At 26.9% G+C, this 24103-nt stretch overlaps 2 protein-coding genes across 7 annotated transcripts in view; one reads left to right on the top strand and one right to left on the bottom strand.

The window, feature by feature from the left end:
- The window catches only part of LOC118189399 (unconventional myosin-XV-like), a 120504-nt gene extending 101953 nt beyond the window's left edge, over positions 1–18551 (top strand). For all 3 annotated transcript variants that reach the window (XM_085817095.1, XM_085817094.1, XM_085817096.1), the window contains 9 exons: positions 32–126; positions 4502–4676; positions 5825–6060; positions 8229–8293; positions 8804–8940; positions 10035–10084; positions 10171–10251; positions 12737–12871; positions 18358–18551. In XM_085817095.1, the coding sequence (XP_085673221.1) occupies positions 32–126; positions 4502–4676; positions 5825–6060; positions 8229–8293; positions 8804–8940; positions 10035–10084; positions 10171–10251; positions 12737–12871; positions 18358–18465 (1082 nt within the window). In that variant the 3' untranslated portion in view covers positions 18466–18551. The remainder of the gene's footprint in view (positions 1–31; positions 127–4501; positions 4677–5824; positions 6061–8228; positions 8294–8803; positions 8941–10034; positions 10085–10170; positions 10252–12736; positions 12872–18357) is intronic.
- Positions 1–24103, bottom strand: part of Alg1 (ALG1, chitobiosyldiphosphodolichol beta-mannosyltransferase) — a 102977-nt gene that overhangs the window by 3753 nt on the left and 75121 nt on the right. For 2 of the 4 annotated variants that reach the window (XM_035359989.2, XM_035359990.2), the window contains exons 13-14: positions 23141–23216; positions 15276–22656 (exon numbers count right to left, since the gene is read on the bottom strand). In XM_035359989.2, coding sequence (XP_035215880.2) covers positions 22507–22656; positions 23141–23216 — 226 coding nt within the window. In that variant the 3' untranslated portion in view covers positions 15276–22506. Of the gene's footprint in view, positions 1–15275; positions 22657–23140; positions 23217–24103 lie in introns of those variants that run through there. The other 2 variants (XR_004758269.2, XM_035359992.2) reach the window with 1 other exon arrangement.

The raw sequence follows: 24103 nt of genomic DNA, 5'->3' as shown, positions 1-24103 counted from the left end.
TAATACAATTTTTTTTTTAATTTTTCTACAGGTACGGCAGAAATTAGTATTTACAATTTGAAGCAGACTCTTAAATATGGTGGACGACGCAACGTTCCAAGTGAACATGAAGTACATTCTGTAACTGTAAGAATAGTAAACAAATTATTTTTCTCTTTCTAAGGTCAAAGATGCATGTAAATAAGAAAGTTAATAACTCAATATAAATAAATCAAAAACAGATCATTTTGAAAATTTTGTGATATTTAAAATATACATAAATTTTTCCAGCACATTCATGCATGCCATAACTATAAATAGATAAATATGATTTATGGTTTTAAGATTTATGATTGTATAGTAATTTATGTCTTATTAAATAGCCCAACACTCACAGCAAATCAAAAGTTGCCCAAGTAAAAAGTTGTGAAAACAAATAAATTATTTATACTGGATTAATTTATTATAAAATATCAATAAACATAGCTTTCGCATAAAACTTCTGCTAAGTTAATGGCATGCAAACAAAATTATTTAAATATATTAAAAGCTGTGAAAAGGTATAGATAAAAACTTCCGTTCATTAAAATTTTTAGGTATGAAAATTTGGAATGTATCTTCTATAAAAAAGGATAAAGCCATTAACCATATTTGATTATTTGACATCGCTTGTTCACATATATTAAATCCTTTTATGCCTATCTACCATGCAAGCATTGAATAATCCGAAATGCTCTTTTACTATTAAATTAAGTAGAAAATATTTTAAATGCTTACAAATACTTTTCATTAATAAAATTCTTAATTCTTATGAAACTGTGCTTACGTGACATTCAAAATTTAAGAAAAGCTTTATATTTTTTTAAATGGCAAGATTATGATTGTTTATTTTGCACAGAAAGCAAAGCAGCAATTTAAAGAATGATAGAAATTAAATAAAAGTTAAATGCAATAGCAAATTTAGTGAACTGAGAACCTGCAGTCACAGCACAACTTTTCAAAATAAAACCTTGTAATGATGAAAACCTCAGTCCTAAAATTATTTTAAAAGAAAAATAACACTCATAAATTACTATAGAATGTTATAAATGCTAAATATAAAATCAGAAACTGGATTCTCTGTGGAACGATAAAAAATTACATAGCCTGAGCACTTTTTTATATTTTAATTCATTGTGAAAGCCATGCATTTTCCCATGAAATACATGATTGACAAAGATTACATATTAACAGTCATACTCATTTATATATAACAAGATATATTTTATATATCAATAATAGAATAATTTAGAATGAAACTTTTGTTGTAATAAGAAATATATAATTTAACTATTAAAAGGAAACCATGCAAAATTTTAAGACACTATTCAAATACAAAAAATTCATATTAAATTTATTTCAGTGAAAGACACTGAAAGGAAACAAGCATAATGCTTTTAGATTGAAGCTAAATATTTATTTCAATGTATTAACGTTAAAATATCATTTTTTAAAAATTCATACTACTATATTATTTTAAAACACACACATTTAGTAAAAAATTAAATACTTATCTGGCAATGAATAGCAATAATGTGTGTCTTATTATATTTGAATTATAATATTTTATTAAATTTGGCAACAAGAGTTTATTGTAAATATATCTGGCAACGTCTTATCGGCCAATTCTTATACTGAGTATGCATTTGTATTTCGTGAGTGTTCATATCCATTGAAATGTTTTTTCAAGCAAAAAATGTACACTTGTACCTTGGTATATGGCCACTTTGAAACATGTCTAACTTGGTATACATCCTGTTTGGGTGTGAATATTTTTGGGGGGGATATACAATATTTATTTGCAATACAATGAATTCAATGAGTCATGACTGCATGCCCTACACTTGTTTACTTCTTTTGAGACAATGCTACAACTGCCCATGAGCATCAGTACACCTATTGCTACCATTCAGTAAATAACCCACACTACAACTGTGAATTTTAGAGTAATTTTGTGGTTTTCTGTGCATACTTTTTTTTTGGGGGAATTCATTAGTTGTTTGGTGCATTTGGTTTTGGCAAAGCCCTCAAAGTCAATCTGCCTACGGACAAAGATGCCTTTGTGGAGGGCTTTGTAAGGGAACTAGCTCAAATACATGTTACACATGGGGGAGACGATGAAAACACCCATGCAGCCAGCCCATTTGCGGAATTTGAACCTTGGACCGAACTACTAGTGTTCAGCGACTTTGCCACTGGGGATCCTTGAAAATTCATTCACAACAAGTTTTACAAAAGTTAACTAGAATAGTAAATCACCAAATAAAATTGTTATGATCACCATGGAGGTGAAAAGAGATTATTAAAAAGGATGAAGATGGCACATGTATCCCGGACAAGGCTATTGCACACCTTATGCCAAGTATAGTGGTCTCTACGATTATGAAAAAGAAAGACACTATTAAATTGACTAACAGTCTGAAGAGGATGAAATTAATTACCAAACAGTGATAAGACATGTTAAAAAATTGCTTCTGATCTGGATAGCAGAAAAATATTTATGTACAATCTCATGTGCACTGCTTCATTTATTTACAGTATATATTTCACTCACTGTATCTGTATTTTAGCATTTAACACTGTTATTATAACAATAGGATTTTTTATACGAATTGATTAATTATTTTCCCTTTATTTCTTATATGAAAAGTACATTTTGTATACGTAGAAAGATCTGGAATTGATTAATGATGTATGCTGAAATACCACTGTATTAATTAATTGAATCAATTAAAGGAGTAGATCTCAAATTCATAATATGTGCATAGTCTAGAACTGGATAATGTTTAATTAAGACTTTTAATATCATCAAAATGTTGAAAAATTAATTAAGAAAGAGATAATCAATTCCTTATATATCTTATTATTATTATTATTATTTAATATGATGTTTTTGTAGTTTTTTTCTAATATGTTTTGAGATAGCTTACACTTTATTCTACATATTAACTTTTAAGTTTGAATCAAGTTAAGCTTTCATCTTTTTCTAATTTTCTTAATTAGTATTTCATACATATTGTGTTTTTACATTTTTGAATTACACTGGATCTTTACTTTGTGTTTATACTTCTTTGCTAAGGAACCGAAGTATCATTTTAGCTCGTGGGCTATAGCTTAAAGAATTTACTTTTTAATTATATATATATATATATGTATAAACAAATAATTTATAACAAAACTTTTCCTATACCATCTCCAAGAACAGAAATTCAATTAAAACCATGAAAAATTTTAAAACATTTTTAGTCAGAATTTTAATTAGATTTTCAAATTGGTATTTTATAAACCTCTATTGCTCTAAAAACATAAAACTCTGTAAAGAAAAAAAAAACCTTAATTGCAAAAAAAAAAAAAAAAAAAAAAAAGCAAAGCCAAAAGTAAAAATTTTAAGTATTGAAAAAGTAGCTATTGTCATTGATCGTAGATTAATTGACTTATCAAGGGGATAAGTTAATCTACCATAAATTAACAATAACTAAATATAGTGAGAGTGTTTCATCTTTCTTCAAAGTAAGCATCAAATTATATTTCTGCTAAAACCAAATTTTTGATTCGGTTTTAGCAGAAAATACTCAATCAATAAAAGTCACGAATAATACTCAATCAAAATAAAGACATTAATCCATTTAAGACAAAAGAATTTTAAAAAAAAATTTCATTTGTCTTTTAAATTTAAGATTCTCTCTAAGAACACAACTAAACTAAACTGGAAACAACTAAAAAGGGGTATTTACTTTCACTTCCAAACTCAAATGCAAAGGTAAAAAGAAAAGTAATACATTTTAAACTTTTAATGTAATTCAAAATAAAAAGAATACCAAAACTGATAAATTCCTTAAAATTAGCACTTGAACAATTTTTTTAAATCAAACCCATGAAAGAAAATCAAATTAGATTACATGCCTGATAAGATTTAAAACAAAATAACTGGAAATGCAAAGTATTCAGTGATTGAATGTAAAAGGGTTATAGTAAAAAGTGTTGTTCTCTATTCAAGAGAGTTTAGCCTTAAATTGGAGATAAAGCTTATAAAAGTTTCCTGGAGAAAAGTCTTCTTATTATAAATTATTCATTTATTACTTTGCTGCTTCAGTGCAGATCATAGACTTCTTAATTTACTCATTACTTGAATATATATATCTAACCCAATTTATTTCAAAATTCCAATATATTTAGGGAATACAATCAGAAAATATAAAAGAATACAACTGGATAATTTCTGATTTAGGAATAAACTCAGAATTATATTCTACTATTTAACACTCTTCTATTCTTATTTTTAGACAAACACTGATGGCAGCTTTTAATGCAAACAAGCCATTATTTCTTCTGATTTGATTAAAATACATATATTTTAGTTTTATATATAGAGAAGAGAAATTAAAAATATTTAAGAAAATTTTACAATTGATGCACATGTGAAAACTATTTTTATAACATTTTGATTAAATAGCTTAAATATGAAAAAATTTTACATTTACAGGAAGGAAAACTGAGTAGATTACAAGATTATTTTTTGCCAGGGGGAGTACACATTTCTCTTCCTACATCAGCATCAACAGTAGTAGAAGACATCATAAAATCATTATGCACTAAAATGGGAATAAGTACTGAATTTGAAATTCGAGAATATTCCCTATATTGTATAGTTGAAGGAGGTAATCAAAATAAATATTTTATAGTATTATAATATAAAAATGTTCAATATGTAGGACACCAATACAATATTGAAAATTTCCTTTAGTATCAAGAAATCATTTATAAAACTTTCTTCAACAAAATAAAAAATGTATTTTTTCATATTATAAAAATGTTTTAATACATGATAAAACACCTCATATTATAAAAATGTTGCAATTATAAAGCATATTGAAGAATCATTACAGTTTGTATACAGTTTGGAAACAAATGGTATCAAAAAAGTACTCTAAAATTAAATCACGCATTTCACCAAGTGTTTTCTCTAACAGAAGACAGAAACAAGATTTCTACAGATATATAATGATCTGAAAATAATGCGATCATAAAATGCTTATGGAAATTAATTTATATAACCACAATCTTAAAACTACATAAAATACAGTAAGTTAACTTTTCTGATATAGAAGTAGTAATACAAACAAAAACAAACTGCAATGCACGTTATTATTTTTAAGAAATATATGCTTAAAACTGCTTATTTAAAATTTGAACTGCTATCATTTTACATTGTTAATCAAAAGATACTTGTATCTTATATTCAGATACCGTTTGAAACAAATATGCTGCATCCACATATTCACTATATTTGAATTTAATTTATTATATAACATCCCAAAAAGCAAAATAATTTTAACACCTTTTTTTGCTTCTTCCTTTTACATAATAATACAATCATGCAGTGTACATTAGGCAATGTATTGCAAGTGTAGTACAACACACTAAAATATTTTTCAAAAAATTCTGGAAGCATAAGAATAATGAATAGTAATTTTTTATTAAAAAAATCATTTTTTAAATTTGCACATTATGGTACCTTTATTATATACAAATTATAATATCTTCAAAATATACACCTGTTTATGAATTTATTTTAAATACTAAATTACGTTATATAAAATAATCTTTTGTTATTACTGAATTACTTTATATAAAATTAAATTAGGAATATAAAATTTTACATAATATGCAAATGAAATTTTGAAGTACTGCTGATGTAAACGAATGTTGATGATGTGGAAGAAATTTTAAGATACCACTGTTTTAATTACATTAAAAAATTTCAATCATTTGAATGACTATACATAAACTGTTTCTCTCTTTTCAGACCAATACACAATGCCGTTGGAATATGATGAATACATTTTAGATTTAGTGGCTGAATTAGAAAGGAATGAAAATACATATTACCTTATTTTCTGTCGTTCTGTGTGGTATTGTGATTTAAGACTGGACTCAGAATTATACATAGAAACAATATTTCACCAAATTATACCAGATTATCTAGCAGGTTACCTCATTGTAACAACTTTACAAAATACAACATTACCTCAAGATACACATGTAAGTATTGAGTTCCAATTTTTATAACAATCAATCAGTAATAATTTTCACTTCTAAGAGCACTAAATTAGAAAAGCTTAAGAGGAAAAACCAAAACAATCTCGCATTAATTTGGGAAAAAATCAGTTAAAGTGTTGTGCCAAAATATGAAAGTTCCTGTTCATTACTTTAAGTAATTTAACGTTTAAAAAAAAGATTTCAATTAACTAGCTTAAAAGATTAAAATTATAAAAAGGATTTTTTTTAATCCTAAAACCATATGAATAAATTTTAAGAACTCTACACCATAATCACTTACAGAAATCAAATTATGAAAATTCTCGAATCCTAATGCCCTTGATTACAGAAATTCCTAAGCAATTAAAAAAAGTTACAGAAATAATTTATCCTAAATCTTAAAATTAAAGAAATAATTCTCCATTTCATCCCAGCCTTAATTCCCTTAATAAAATGAGTTAATGAACTACTTGTATTTGTCCTATTTTGTGAAGACAGTTTACCAAACATTCACTCTAAACAGGAACTAATTCAGAAAGATTCCTTTTTATGAAGGGCAATTTAAAACATTTCATAACCATTTTTATAGCTGCATATATAAAATAAAAGATGACTGCAGAATACATATGCAAGTATACAAGCAACGTCTTTAAAAACTCAAAGTTAATAATCCACTGTACTTTAAAAAATTATTAATTGGTAAACAATGAATTGTAGAAACTTTATAATATAGTAGTAACAACTTGAGTACTGCTAACAAAATAAAATACAGTGGATTACTTGCACAAACTTCCATTTGAGCTCATGGTTTAAGCACTTTTAAACAATTCTAAGCAATTCTAAAACTAAAAGCACATTAACACTAATAATAAATAATGTAGAAATTAAAAAATTGCACAGTTAATAAATGAAAATATTAATAAAAAGGTAAATTAATGATAAACAGCAAATACTAAATTATCTTTAAGCAAAACAATAACACAAATAAAAAGGGAATAAATAAATCATAAATTTTAAAAAAATATTACCAAAAGCATATGAAGTAATAAAATAAATATAAGGTAGAGATTTTAAACAGTACTCTTTTTTTTTTTTTTTTTTTTTTTTTTTTTTTTTTTACAATCAGATGAAATAGCTTCATCATTTTGACTTCTAAACCAATTAAAGCTTTCCTGACCAGATAACCCAAGATTTTTTATCAGATAAATTAAGCCCATAAATTTTCTCTTCCTGAAAAGATCACATGTTGACATGGAATTTTCCTTCCTCAGCTCAAGTTTTCTTGAGCATTTTGTTCTCTCCAGGAAAGTTAGATCTAATTCAACAGCTAATTTAAATATTTTTTAACTGCTAATAAAATGTTTCAATAATAAGAAATAATAAAAGAATTTTCTGTGATGCAATTATAGAAGAAAATAGAGACCGTCTTTTTTAGAATTCTAGTCTACTATGATTAGAATTATAACTTCACTCAAAAAAGTTAGGAACATCAAAGGCTCTAGCTGAATTTAAATTATGATTTCTTCTTGTCACTGACAGGTATCAAATCAATTGACACAAAACATTATAACTGTGAATAAAGCAACAACTCAACATTATACTAATGTTACTATTTATTAAACCCACAGTTGAAATTTTCCTTTAGAAGAAAAATCTTTTGAAATAAATGCTTATTTTTTGTAAATCAATAAACCTTTCATATAATTTAAATTCAAATTTTAATGTTCACTATTTATCCCCACCCATCCCTCCAAAAATATCACTTTACGTCAAATAATCAACAAAATAATTTTTTTAACATAAATGTCTCTGGACCTGATACATTGATAGTTAAAAGCATTAATTTTTAAGTTATAATTCATGTTGAAGCATCAGGACAAAATCTGTCTGCTTCTATCTGCTATGGACAATATCTATCTATCTTCCTTAATTTGACCTAAATTCTTTTTTACACAAAATTCTTCTAGCAGACAGAAAGCATTTTAGCCAAAGTTCATATGATACTACAGAATAGTTTATCATTTATCAAGCTAGATATTCAGTTTAAATGTATCTTATAATAAAGTGTTCCAATAAAAAAAAAAATGAGTAAGAATATTTTTTATATTTTCAGAAACTACATTCACATTTGAACACGTTCAAATAACAGAATTTCTTTTCTTTTATTTCAGGTCAAAATACTACGAATAGCAGCTTTACTTCACAGATCAAATGACATGACTGTAGCTCCAAATGAGTATGCAATTATTTTGAACATTTTTATTCTGAAAAAAATCCAAGAACATAGTGAACAATTTTTTATTTCTATAGCTAGTATTTAATTAACCCTCTGAGTGGTACATGATTTTGGATCTGTTAAGATCTGCATGCATTTAAACAACATTTATTAGCTAAATTAGAAAAAATACTTATTTTACTCTCTATTTTCATAAACTTACATTCAGTAAGATGACATTCACTTGAAATTATTGAAGACAGTAAAAAAGCAAAATATCTTAAATTACAAGCTAATATGTGCCAAGCGACACAAAATCTCATGATCAAATAAAGATGGTCATGCCACTCAGGGGGTTAAAAGAAACTAGAAATGAAATATTTAAAGCATCAGAAAAGTTCATTATTTTTTTTTTTAAATTGTCAGAATGCACGCATTAAAGCAGTGCAAATTTCAGTTACAAACTCAGATGCAGTATTTTCCAAATCTATACATATACACATATTAACCATACATATTTTTCAAATTCAGGACAGAAATTTCTTTTTTATTACCAAAGACAATTGCTGATTTTCAAATCCAACATGCTGAGTGGTCTAAAGATATCAGTAATATTTGGGAAGAGATGATAGCATTAAATACTATAGAAGCCAAAGCACAATGCTTAGGTAAGAGTTTTACTAATAATTTTGTACCCTTTTATTTTAAATAATTAAAATTATTTTTTATCTGAAATTATAACTCCCCTACTGGTTCCTGATATTCAACAATATATTCATCATGATTAGAAAAAGGAATTAAAGCCACTGTCTATAGACTTCTTTTTTTTTTTTTTTTTTTCAATAAGTTTATATCAAAGCAATTAAAACTTTTCCTTTCAAATTTATCAAAAGTAATCATAAAAAAGGTCACAACACAATTTTTCTCCTTTGAAAATTCTGGACATGAAAAGAATACAAGATTTAAAAGAAAAAGAAAAAAAAAATCTAAAAATCGGTAAAGATGCAGATGGATTAAAGGTTTCATGTCTGTTTAAGCATTAAAAAAAATTAGTAGAATTTAGTAGCTAATTCAACGAACTATGGAACATTTGAGGGCAGACTAAAAGTATAAATTAATGCCGCATAATAATGTCATTAATAGTGTAAATGAAAAAACTTCCAGTAAGACCTGCATTATCTCTAAACATGACTAACTTAAAAAGGAAATGAAAGGGAATTAAAATAATAAAAGAGTGAAACTAGTAAGCTACAGCTTCAATATATTTCCTTTATATTATGTGCTGCCTGTTGAATAAAAAACATGCAAAATAAACTGAGGGTGTACATTACTCAGCCAAAATATCTAGATCTGAGTGTTTATGATATTTCAATGTTTTCACAACAGCATAGCATAATTAAATACGAGAACATTATTTCCTTAATTCTGCAGCAGTGAGAAAAAAATCTAATTTTTACATTTTTACAAAGATTTTGTACCTTTTGACTTCTCGTGTCATTATCAATGTTAAAAAAATCTAAAACACAGGAAGAAAATTATACCAAAACCTAAATGAATTTAAAAGGCAGTAATTCATATTAATAACGTGCTAGACCATTACAAAATTTATGGAGTATGTGATATTTTTTGTATTGATTTACTACAGCATTAATACGTAGTCTTAATGAAATTGTATAAAAATTTCAAATTCTTCATGAATAATATTCTACTACTGTTGCATTAAATGAATAAAAGAAGTAATTTACTTATAATATTTGTTTAGAAATAATGCAGAAGTGGCCACTTTTTGGATCTTGTTTCTTTGGAGTAAAGGTTAGAAATTTTACACTGAAATTTTTTCTTGAATTATTTTTCTTTGACAGATACATAAGTTAAATGAACTTTACGAATACTTCCAGATGTTAGAAGAAGAATCCGAAGTAGAACATATTCTTGCAGTAAATAAAACAGGAATCAATGTACTGCATGTTGAAACACATGTAAGTTACTTTTAATCTACCTGAATTTTTATATTCTAGAGTTCAATATTGTAATTACATATTACAATTTTCTAAACATTCCGATTTATACATAAATGCATGAAATTAAATTACTTTACAAAAATTTATTCATACATAAAATAGTATATTAATCTCTTATTTACAGACGTAGGAATTAAAAATATATGTATTCAAATTAAAATATAAATTAGTACACAAAATAAAGCAATTTTGGAAAAAAATATTGTAAGCCTTATCTTTTAATTTTTGTTAATTTTCAATATGTAAATTCAGAACACATCAAGAACTCTTAATTTAATTTTAGCATAGCAGATCAGAACTTTTGGGTGCACCAAACTTTTAGATCCACTTCATGAGAAAAAAACTTTAGAGATGATTATGTATTGTTAATTTACAAAAAAAGAAAGAAAAGCAACACTTTTATACCATTAAAAAAATAAGCACATTCAGAACAGATATAATCATTTTTTCTTAAAATGCAAGCTTAACCGAAAAAATTTAAGTACTGGTGGTATATAATTGGGTGGTACTAATGAGATCAAATTTTAGATTAAGACTTTGTGCTACACTTCACATTACTACATTGAACAAAAGATTAGAAATTTGGAAAGTCCTAAAAATGTAAAAGCTATGCAATAGCTTTAAAATTTAAAAAACTTAAAAAATATGAATTTATTTTTTCAAATAAGGAGAATTTGAAATTAATTAATTAACCAGATTTTTTTTTAATTCTCGAAATATTAAGTCAGTAGCCAAATGAATACTGAATGAAGAAAAATTGCTTACAATATCAAAAAAGTAATCAATAAAAATATATTCAAAGTCATGTGTTGCTTCACATTGTCAAATATGTTCCAATTATATTTTATAAAATATAAAAGACAGAACACAGACTAACGATACATGTCTGAATATCTTCTAAAATCATCAATATGCATTGATTCTCTTCTGTAATTAAAAATATGCATGACTCAAATACAAAACAAAAATTATTTAATACTTGGAAACTAACTTTTCACAACAACTTTTTTTTTAACTTTTAAAATAATCAATGGTCCAACTACAGAATAGTAATTACTTAAGATTTGAAAAATTATCTTTTACAATGTTTTCTTGTAAAATTAGATGAAATAGGATCAAAATATAAAGACTTTTTAATTACATGGATAAAAACTTGATGGAATTACCTAATCAAAAATTGTTAATCAAGCACCAAATTATCATACAAATAGTAATAAACCCACTTATATAAATAGTAATAAAATTAATCATATAAATAGTAATAAAACTAATTTAAGCACATTAGTTTAGAATTTTCCATTACTCTTATTGAGACAAAACTTAGGGTTAAAATCCAGAATAATCTTTCTCAACCTACTGTTGTTTCAAATGGGCTCAGACAGGAATCAATGCAGTGATGCACTGGCCTGCTTGCTTTTTAATCTTGCCCTCCAAAAAATCATAAAAGACTCCAACATTAATACTCGTAGAACCATCTTTAACAAATCTGTTCAGATTTTTGCATTTGCTGACGATATTGACTTAGTCACACGCAGTCCCGAGTCACCTAGAGAGGCTTTTACATCTCTAGAAGCTGCAGCCAACAAAATGCATCTAGCAATCAACCAAAATAAAAGTAAATACATGACATGTGGTAATAACAGCAATCCCTATTTTGAAATTGGGAATTACAAATTTGAAACTGTTAGCAAATTTAAATATTTAGGATCAGAGATTAATACTCTCAATGATCTAATGCCCGAGATTCGTAGTAGAGTCACAGATGCTAACTGATGTTTTTTCTGTCTAAAAAAATACTTGAAGTCTAACTTCATTAGCAGAAAAACGAAGATTTTAATTTACAAAAGCTTAATCAGACCCATTCTTATATACTCTGCTGAGACCTGGGCGATGACAGAAAAAGCTAAAAGTATTATTTCTGTCTTTAAAAGAAAAATTTTGAGAAGTATTTTTGGTGGCATAAAATGTAACAATATCTGGAGAAGAAGAACTAACTCTGAACTCTATAAATGTTTTAAAGAAATAGACATAGCAAGATATATAGGGATTCAGAGAATTAAATGGACAGGACACCTGTGCAGAATGGATGAAAATTGAGTAACTAAAATGATCTTCTCGGCCAGACAATTCCGCAACCAAAAAAGAGGGAGACCTAAACTTAGGTGGCTCGACTGTTTGGAAACAGTCGAGCCACTTAAGTTTAGGTCTCCAACATAACCAATTGGATGTCCATGGCCAGGGACAGAAGAGCTTGGATTTTGATTCTGAGGAAGGCAATGGCCCATCCTGGGCTGTCTGGCCATTAAAGAAGAAGTTTATAATTTTTTTAATCCTTTAGTTACTTTTATATGCATATAAGTGAAATAATTACATGTTCATTATGAAGAATGGAATTTTAAGGAAAACTGCTTTACCAAAAATTTTTATATTTGTTTTTCCAAAGGAGATGCTATGGAGGTTCAGCTTTGCAGCAGCTCATGCACCACACAATGTTATTGAGTTAAAAGGTACTACATATGCTGATGTTGTATTTGGTGACAGAAATGTAAAGAAAATCATACGGCTTCAAATTGATCATGTAAGTATGAATTTCCAAGTTCTAAGCCATAATGCATATAGCTGATAAATGCTCCGAGAATCTTGGTAGATGCTAATTACTAATACTTTATAAACTTATTAGTGCACCTCCATACAGCATTCACAAATGATATGGTAATTTACCAGAAACATTTAGAGACACTAGATTAACAGATTAGGCTCAGTAATAAAGATTAATACGATACAAAGTTCAAAATCCGGACTCATCGGGACTTCAGCGATTCCGGATTTGGGATTTTCCCGGATATTAGATCATCAGTTTAAATCTAGTAAGATGGTATGTAGAAATTATAAAATTAAAAATATGAAATCATGATTCATGAAATAAATGAAGTATACACAGCAAAGCACAGTTTCTTAAATTGGGGGTCACGGGACCACACAGCAGAGGGTCGTCAAAAATTTTAGTAGTTTTCATATTTCTTTAACTTATCATAATAATTTTACAATTACAAAATATTTTTGCACAGTGTTTATGAAAACAGATAAAGATAAGACAATATAGACAAAGAAAAAAATGAAAATGTTTCAAAGCATTCTTTTTGCAATATAAACATTAATTTTACTTGCTTTGCATGTGATGCTGTCATTCGTCTGTTACTTATTTAAAATTTTCACATTCTTCTATGTCTTAAAATTCTAAATTAATGATCTAAAACTGCAATAGTATATTACACTAAAAGTGAAAAAATTCACAGTTTTACTCATGCGTGTATCAGATTTATGCAATACTTATGGGGTCCAACAAAATTTTTGTAAATATTATGGGGTCCCGGGGGTCGTGAAAAAATCTCAGTGATAAAAAGGGGTCGCAACTGAAAAACGTTTAAGAAACCCTGATCTGGGTATCAAAATTTGCAAAAAAAAGCTTAATATATATATATATATATATTTTTTTTGTTTACCTTATTAAAGACTTCTTTCAATTTAAGTTAAGTTGCTTTATTTTTTGTGCTAATACTTTCTCTTTAATTCTGTAGACAGACATACTCTCTTGTTGAATTACATTATTGAAGTCCTGTAACTGCTGCTTCGAGAATTCCGACTAACTTGTCAATCGAAATTTCATTTTCAGTAAATTCTGTTACTTTCTTAATTGATTGATGATTGAGAAGCATCACCATAACAATGAAAAAATTTCTTTTATATCATCTTCATTTATTATCGCTTCTCCACATTTTTTCACAAAATCCGTTAATTGGGAAATTTCACCTTCGTTTTGCGATATCCGAAAAATTTTAAAATTAGCGGCTATCAACATCAAATTTAGCTATCATTCACTGTACATATTTGGCTATGCATCATGAGCTTAGCAACTAACGATAAGTTGTTGCGTTAAATTTTATCTTGCTTCTATCGTGCACCGAGACTGCGGCCATACAAGCCCTGGCGCTGGTTCTGGGTTTATCTGAATAACAAATCAGTTATTCTTAATTCAAATAGTCCTAAATGTAATCTTTGGGTCTATGAGTCTATCATCAACAAAATCTATTTTTAGCATATGAAAAGAAATTTCTGGTAAATTTTTCCTCGTCAACATTTTTAGCACACTTAACTTAAATCTGTAATCATCGCCAAGCGTCATGTCAACATAAAAGGTTTTATTATTCAATTACTAACATAAATTTATTATTCAATTACTAACATAAAAAAATTGTTTAGGCATCGCTACATGAGTCATTACTCAAGTTGTCATGTTTTGATAAACATATGGTGATGAAAGGAAAGTATAATAAATAATGGTTTGCCAAGTTGGCGTCAGGATCAATGACATATCTATGTGGAATGTTTCGGTTTGTTTTGTGTGCCAAAAAGCAGATATGCAGCAATGGAGCCAAATTATTGATCGTACAAATTTATGCTAAAATGTATGTTTCTTCAAAAACAAGGTATTTTATTTAGTGTGGAAGTGAAATTAAGAATCGGGACTCTCCAGATGTTTTATTATGCGCAGAGGAAGGGATCAAATGTGCATGCATAAAGCGTAGGAGAAAACTGTTGTTGGTGGTTCTGAGCTTCGGATTTTAGATCATTCCGGATAATGGACATCTATCTGGATTTCGGACTTTGTACTGTATATTGTTAAGTGAGATATGATTATGACTTGGAATTTAAAAAATAAAAAAAGTGATGGAAATAAACAGCAAACATAATTCAAAATGTGCATATAAAAATTATAAAATTTTTGAAACATTAAAATGCATTATAAAAAGTTAAAACACTTCATGTGGAAAGAAATACATTACCACTAATAAATTAGATTTTAAAATATGATATTAATATGTTACACAACTGGCAGGCTATTATAAACATATCACATTTAGTTTCAGTAAACAAAAGGAAACTAAACTATGTTAAAAATAAAAAGTCAAACAGGAACTGAATACCAAAGAAAATCTGAGATTTATTCTTGAACCATACAAAATTCTGTACATGTGTACATTAATTGAAAAATATTACTTGATGCAGTAGCATCAGTCATTCATATAATAGCTATTTTTATGATTTAATTTGTTATGTTAATTGAACAAGAAATGACTACAATAAATGTAAAACAATTTCCATTCAGATTAGAACAAACTAACATCTATAGGATCCTTCTTTGTTTATTTAGTAGTACCTATTATAATACTACTATACATACATAACTATGGATATACAAAATTAAAATTAGCTACATGTTTTGGTAATAATTCACAATAACTAACATTAATATTATTAAATTAATGCTACAGAGCATGTATACACATTTTTAGAACAATTCTGATAAAGAACTTTACAAAAGCAAATGTTTGGGAATAAAACTTTTTGGCTACAGCTTATTATTTGAAATGAAAAATACTGCTTTCAAATTTTAATTGTGAATGCTTGGCATTAAAATTTCTAAATATTAAGCAACATTATTAATCAGATCAATCATTACTTCTACATAGAAATACGCCTATAAAGGATTACCCAAAAAAGGTATACATTGTTGCTAACCTTTTTAAAGTTAAATCGTTGGCAGCAAGAGAAAATTCGCCAATGCAGAAATCAATTGCAAAGTCTTTAAATACATCTGTATCAAAAATAAATAATACAATAAATCAAGATTTGCAAATTAAAAAAGCTAAAAAAAAAGTAATGCTCCTCAGCTAATGTTGTGTGTGAGGCACATGCCTCAACACAGCACAATTTGTACATGAAAACTATTTAGCAGTAGATAAATGGAACTACATTGTGACCCTTGATGAATCATGGTTTACCTAAATGATTGCAAAAGTCTATTTATTATCAAAAATGAAGAGGAAAAAATGTGCAACCTGTTTCTATCAAAGCAAAGAAAGTTTCATTTATGACTGTTGGAGGATGCTGTTACAATTGGGAAATTACAAATAAGGAAAAAGAAAGAGAAAATGTTAAAATCAGTTCAGGGTACTATCAACAGAAGGTTTCATATCCAATATGTACAGAAGAAATTTCATATCTTTATCCTAATAACTTTCCACGGCCGACCAGCGGCCGAGCGGTAAAGTCGCTGAACACTGGTAGTTCGGTCCGAGGTTCGAATCCTGCGAACGGGCTGGCTGCATGGGTGTTTTCGTGGTTTTCCCCATGTGTAACGTGTATACGAGCCAGTTTCCCTTAGAAAGTCCTCCACGAAGGCATCCCTCCCTTTAGGCAGATAGCCCTAGCGAGCTTTGCCATAATTAAATACACACCATACACAAAAACCTAATAACTTTTGAAAAAGTGACACTTCATCGGGACAAAACAACAGGTCATACTTCGATAAGAACCACTGTAATCCTTGAAAAAATGAAGACTGAAACAGATATTGCACATATACCTTTTCAAGGTATTCCTGCAGAGTCCCCTGATAGACACAACAATCCATAGGACTATTTGCTATTTTCAAGGGACTAAAGGCACTGACAATAATCCTGTGGCCTAATGTGCCTTTAATCCCTTGAAAAAAGCTCTTTCTAAATGAAAATCCCACAACTGATGATTCTGGAAGGCAGTGGAATAGGCATGGAAATTAATACCCCTTAAATTTTATGAAAAGCCCTTCTATCACGGAAATCATGATGCAGATTTATAGGCCTGAAAAATGGCTATCAGAACAAACATTTAAAAAAGTACCCTTTACATTTTAAACATGAATTAAACAGCTCCAAAATTGTTCTAAAAATGTACAAACATCTTCTGTATATATAATTGGGAGAATGGTAAATATTATGTAAGCATCTCATGTTTATTAAAAGAGTAATCTAAAATTAAAATAATTAAAGCACACAATTCCTAAGAAAAATGTGTAGATGATGGACTGAGATGGAGAGCCAATGATAGGCCTGAGGCTAGCCAGTTTCTGATAGATGTCACTTAATGTTATGTCTCGAATAATGGTATCTAGAAAAAAAGCCATCCAGATAGTACAGAGGTTAGAGAAGCTTGACTGCAGTACTGAAGGGCCTGGGTTCGAATTCCAGAGAAGGCATGGATGTAAAATTGTCTGTCCTCTCATTGGAGGTAACGGCTGATCGCTCCATTTTTAAGGCTATTTTTTCCATTTTTAAGGAGATAAAATTTATAATCTCATTAAACAATACAATGAAAATATCAAATATAGATTAATAAAGGAATGAAAATATTACATATGGAAACAAATAACAGAAGTTTCCTTTTTGTCAGCAAGATAACAAGATGCTTTTATGACAAGATTTTCTAATAAATATATCAAAGATTTAAAGTTCCGTACAGTTCAGCTGATCCACAGAATTGACCCTTCTAGAATAGCAAATCATTTTATAGGATATTAGATGAAAATGCATTTAGACTAATATGGGAATGTTATATGTCTTCTGTATATTTAAAAACAAAAACTATGTAATTCTGTACAAACATTTGATGTTTTTAATTAGATAGATCACGAATTAAATACATTTTTATTTAAATCAATTAAATTAAGAAGTAAAAAAATAATAATCTAAAGAACTGCATCTATTGCTTTAATTAATAACAGACAGATCAATTATGAAAGAATAGTATCTTATGTTTTTTTGAATAGCAAATGGTTGCATGAAAAGGAATGCAAAAGAAAATGAAATTTAGTTTTGAGATATTTAATCGCCCCCCTTTGGTTTACAAAAAAAAATGAAAATCCAGTCATCAAGAATCTGATGTCAGAAGATTAGAATTAAAAGTTTTCCAACGTGCTGGTTCTTCAAGGTTCGAGGCATTTTAAATAACTTTATTTAGTTTAACAAAAACTAAAGGACACTTAATTTTGTACAGATATACCATATCCATGGGCATATCTAATTCTAATACATACCTGCTAAATTTAATTGTGGCATCAGGGCATTTCTATACAGAAGGCTTTAATAATTTTAATATGTGGTGAAACCGAAAATGATAGCCTTTTTTCTTTCAATTTGTTTTTTAATATGTATTTATTCTTTTATGTGTTTATGACTTTTACAGGCTCATGAAGTCACAAGATTGATAAAGCAATATGAATTAATACAAGAAATGAAGAAAGAAGAAAAAAATGATGACTTATATTATCCAACAGTAATGATAAAGGTGTAATAAGAAATGTATTACTTCAAATTTAAAGCTTTATATGTTGAATGGGAAAAAAATATCTGCTGAAAAATTAAAGAACTGAAAACTGACTAATCATATTTGAAAATTTAAAAAATTAATACCTTCATATTTACTGCACCAGATATTGGCAACTTATAAGAAAAAACAGAATATAAATCAGAAAACAGAATATAAATCAAAATGAATGAAAGAATATTCACATATATTTTACACGTTTTAATACAGAATTACTATTATATCACATTGTTCATGCAACTAATATTAATTATTCAGTAATAACAGTTTTCAGTCTTATTTTTGCCACTGATAGAAAGATAACATTTATACTTAAATTATAGACACTAAATATTACACAGCTGCCATGGTAACTTTATGTGATTACTAAGTTATTAATATCAGTTTAAGACTCAACTGAAAATGTTCAATATGTTTTTAAGAATATTGAATGATTTCTCTTTGCATTCAAATAATTCTCCTAATACACCCGAAATATATTCACAGTATTAAAAATTAATGTTTTTTTTTAAACATAAATTTTAATATTCTAAAATCTGTTATGCTTATTTTATGATTTATTTTCAGCATTTTATGGTTAGAAAATGTTACAAACATGCACAAAGAGAAATTGTACATGTAAAAGAGATTTCTTTAAAAAAATTACATGAAAAAATTTATAGTAAACAAAAACAAAATACAATTTCCTCTCAAGATGATTAAATAAATGTAGAAGACTATGACAGAAACTTCCAAACTCTTACAAAAAAATTACAATACAACCATAATTTTATATAAATTACAAATATATAGGTTAATACTCTAAATAAAAATTAATTAAAATATTTAATACAAAAAACATTTATAAAGATGCTCAAAAATTTACTTAAAAGAGAAAAAATTAATAAAAAAGTATAATTTGGCTGCTTGATGTAAAACTTAGAATAATAAAGCATAAAAAATAACAGATCTTTTACAATGCTGTAATATTTTAATGGTAACATCTGGAAAATGGGGAAAAGGTATGAAGGCATTAAAAAAATAATAATCTAGTATAAATATTCCTAAGATTATATATGAACTACATATATTAATTACATTAAATATATTTTTGTGATTTTAGATGGAATTTTGCTTCTATTTAGAATTATTTACTCATACTGTTTAAGAATATTTTCAGATTTTTACCTTTTGGCTTAAAACATCATATTTTTCCATTTTCACATACTGCTTTTAACATTTAAATATTTTAGCCTTTGGTGTCAGTTACAGATTATTATGGTAAGATGTGCACATAAAATTCATACATCTTGTAATTTATAGATTTGGGTTAATGACGTAAGAATACCTTTTCACATATGATTACGAATTATTGGAATTTTTATAAAACTTATTATTTTTACAAAATTAAAAATTCCGTAGATCCACTTTCTAGATAAAGTTTGTACAAACAAATAGCTGTCCCAACCAATACAATCTTATTTCATTCTTACAGGAAGACTCCTCACTTTGATAATTCAACCAAAGATATGTTTCAATGAAGCTGTTGCTTTATTTTTTCACATGATATTAACAATACTGGAATGGCATTTTATACATATATCTGTAATTTAATAACTGAAAAAACTAAATATTAGCAAATGCATAGAAATTACTGAATAAAATCATGATTTAGATCAGCTTGGCAATACTGGTAAAATTATCGAAAATTCAATTAACAGGCAGTTTAATATTATGATTTAACCGTCTCACTGCACATCCTGCGATTTCCATTAACAAAGTAAAAGTAGCAAAATTTGCACAACCTGTGATTTCCGCGAGGATGAATTTTTGACGTCTATTTAACTGTGAAACCCACTCTTTCCTCATTCAAGGTTTCCTTTCGGCATTTCTGTGATGTTTAATTGTTTATTTAGATGTCGGCTAACAGATGACGTTAGTTGCCCACATTTCTGCCAAATATACAAAAATATGTAATGTAGCATTTTTGTCCACGTTTTTCTGAGCTCAAAGAGAGTCTGGCAGGAAACGTTTCCCGAGTGATATAACCTATATTCCTGACGATATTTCCTACACTGATAGTAGTTCTGACTCTGATTTCAAGTATACTGAAGATAGTTATAGCGAAACTGATGAGAATTTCTCGGATTCCTCTGCAGATAGTGATGAATCTGAAAGTTCAGTTTCTATTGAAAACGTTCAACAGTGTTGCAAAATTGATATGCAAATTATTACATTATGCAAATATTTTCGTTAGTATATATGTTTTACCTTTTTATTTTATAAAATAAATCATAATTTAACCAATTTTAATTTTCAAAATTTTCCTTTTACATCATTATTCTTCAATTTCAGTATTTTGACAACCTTTTTCTATGATCTAATTCTATATTGAAAGAAAACTCTTTTACAAAATTTTTTTGTATATTTTAACTCTAAAATATACATAGATTTGAAATATGTAATAAAAAAATTTATGCAATTTTTTAACCTATTTGGATAAAAAAAAAAGTATGCAGTAAGAGGGTTAAATACGAATAAAAAAAAGCAGCACATAAAAATCTTCTCTTACATCTAAGGCACAGAAACAAAAAGCAATTAGTTTATAAACTATCATTTTAAACAGTAACTTTAAATATAATTAGCATATACTTATTTATAATTTTTTAAATGTTAAATTTTTTTTCAGTTATCCTTATAAAAGTACAAAAAATAAATAACAAACATAAAACTATGAGAAAAATTCTTTTTAAAATAAAAAGCCTTTAACTGCATGACTGAGTATTTAAAACATAAATTAAATAAGAATATAACGCAGAAATGGGTTCGTAGCAAGATACACAAAAACCCAATTATCTGGAAGATAAAACACATATTTTTCAATACATTAAAATATAAATTAAATAATTATCAAGATATTCAGGAATATTTATTGCATACCATTTAATTAAAAAATTTTTGAAAGAAATTTGTATTTTTTGTCATGACTTCGGGCAACTGGGCTAGATGGCTTGCATAACAATAAAATTGCATTCTAGTTGTTACCTTACTTTGAAATTTGATTACAGGCAACCTTTTAGACAATTTATGCATTAAAATCCATTAAAAATATATATTTTTTGGAGGAGAAAGTTTCAAAAATTAAATTTAATTAAAAACGTAATTACTCATTTTCATATCTATACATACTGCAAAACTATACAAAATTTATTTTAAAAGCTTATTTTGGAAGGAAAAAGTTTCAATAATTAAACTTAATTAAAAATGTATTCATATATATATATGCAAAGCAATATAAAAAGATATAAAATATTAATATACAAAAAACATAAAACTGAAATCATTCGTGACACTTGACTTATTATTCATAAGATGTAAATTGATGTATTATTGATGTAAATTTCATATGTTTTAGTCAAATATTCCTTACATAAATGAAAGATATTTTAAATAAAAGGCATACATGGAATTTCATGATTTGCAAACCTTTTATTTTAATTGAAATAAAATATTTTAAACATTCAAATTACAATTTTGTAAATATATATATACTTTTAAAATGCAACTCAATGAAAATGCTATAGAAATACAATAATAGTATTATCTACATTAAATATTTTTATGATTCTTAAAATGCTCACTCAATTAATGAGCTACAACTTTTCAGTTAAGCATAATTTTCAAATATCATTATTTCAATATATAATCATTACAAATGGGGAAATTTTTTAATATCTCACTTAAATAATAAATGCTTACATTCACATATTCAGAATACATATAAATGCCCTAAGAGAGCAATTTACAGGACACATATAAAGATATATTCAATACAATGGAATGCACATTCTACGAATTATAAAATGTGTATAATTTCTATAAAATTATTTTATAATTATGAACTATAAATAAATATTAAGTTATTATTCATGTAAAAAGCATGGAAAAGAAGAATTTAAAAAAAGTATCACCATTTTTAAACATAATTTAAAAGTATTTAATGAATAAATAATTTTTTCAGCTGTCACATTAATTACTGTGGTAACTGCACTTTTTTGTAAGTAAAGGATAAACTACAAAGTTCCAATTTTCATCCCATTCTAACCTTCCATATTTTGTTAGATTTTCTCTGAATTTATCTAAATCAGTCTTTTTTGTAGGGAAGTCATGTAAAAAATTCTGAAAAATTGAAATAATTTCTATGAAACTAGAATGCAATTTTTAAAACATATAACAGATTTTAACTGAACATAAATATTTCTATAACAGCATTGACATTTAATCATTACATAAAATTATTATGCATCGATTTTCAGAATAAAATAACTTTTACTTATGAATGTACTTTAAACTGAGAAGAAAGTTTTAGTCAAATAAATATTCCTAACATACATGAAAATGTTAAGTCGAATTTATTTCATTTTCCTAAAATTTTCTGTACATTAACCGAGTATAACATATTTTTTACATCTAACACATTAAATAAATTTTCAAAACATATATTCATTGTATTGTACCAATTTGACATTCTTTTATTTCAAGGAAAATACTTCTTCAAATTAAATTTCCAAAATGAGAATGTAATTTCCCTGAAGTTCTAAATTTAATGAACAATTTTGATATAATTTTTTTAAATTAAATATCATGCATAAAATCTGAATACCTGAAACTGAAGACTCAACTGCCGACTGTTAGAAAATATTTTACCAAATACACCATCTTTGACTAGCTCATGAAGGCTGTCAAATGAAAAAATTTTTAATATTAAAAATTTATACTTAAAAAGAGAGAAATCAATTATTACAGAAAATAATCAATTTTAAATAAAAGCCTCTGCTTCACTTCGAATTTGCTTCAAAGTGTCACTTACAAAATTTATTAAATTTAATTTTACATTCAACAAATTAGAGTAAATTAAAACAAATTTAATTTATTTTTTAATGCTGCATAAATTAGTATGTACAGTCTGATTTATACATCATACAGAACTAGAACTTTTATAATAAGAGGTGTTTAGAATATAAAATCTACAAACTAAAACCTGTATAACAGAGAGGGAACACAAAACCTATACACTAAAACTAGTATAACAAAGCCGGGAAATCAAATATAATGTAAATAAAAAATGATATACGCAATGTGAACGACTTAATAAAACACAGAAATGGCTTATTCATAATAACAAACAAATACAAAATTCTTAATTTATTTAATTATGTATTCACGGAACTCGGTGCAAGCTGATATGTTGATTTATTATTAAAATGCTTAGTTATAGCAATACTTCAGCCATTTTAAGCTCAGCGAAATAATCCTACAGAGAGCTATGATGATGAAGTCTAACAGATAAATTCCTTGTAAGGCAAGAAAGAAGATCAATTTTGTCAAAGAAATAAAAGAGAAAGGAAGACCACAACCAATACTTTAGGAAGGGACAGTCAACATTACACACCAGGCACCAGGAAAATCCAGGTATTGGTGACATAAAACAAAACAGCCAATGATACAGAAAATTACACTTTTATGTATTCTGTAGAGAAAAATCTAACTAAATTATTATTTAATCATTAATTTACCAACATCTAAACTATGATTAAATAATCCATTAATTAATGAATGCTAAGCA

The sequence above is a fragment of the Stegodyphus dumicola genome, chromosome 5 (genome assembly GCF_044657685.1).
Source record: "Stegodyphus dumicola isolate Sdum_Otavi_A_Nest chromosome 5, ASM4465768v1".
NCBI classification, from domain to species: Eukaryota; Metazoa; Arthropoda; class Arachnida; order Araneae; family Eresidae; genus Stegodyphus; species Stegodyphus dumicola.
Note: the sequence above shows the minus strand (reverse complement) of the source record. Positions and strands in the feature narration are given on the sequence as shown.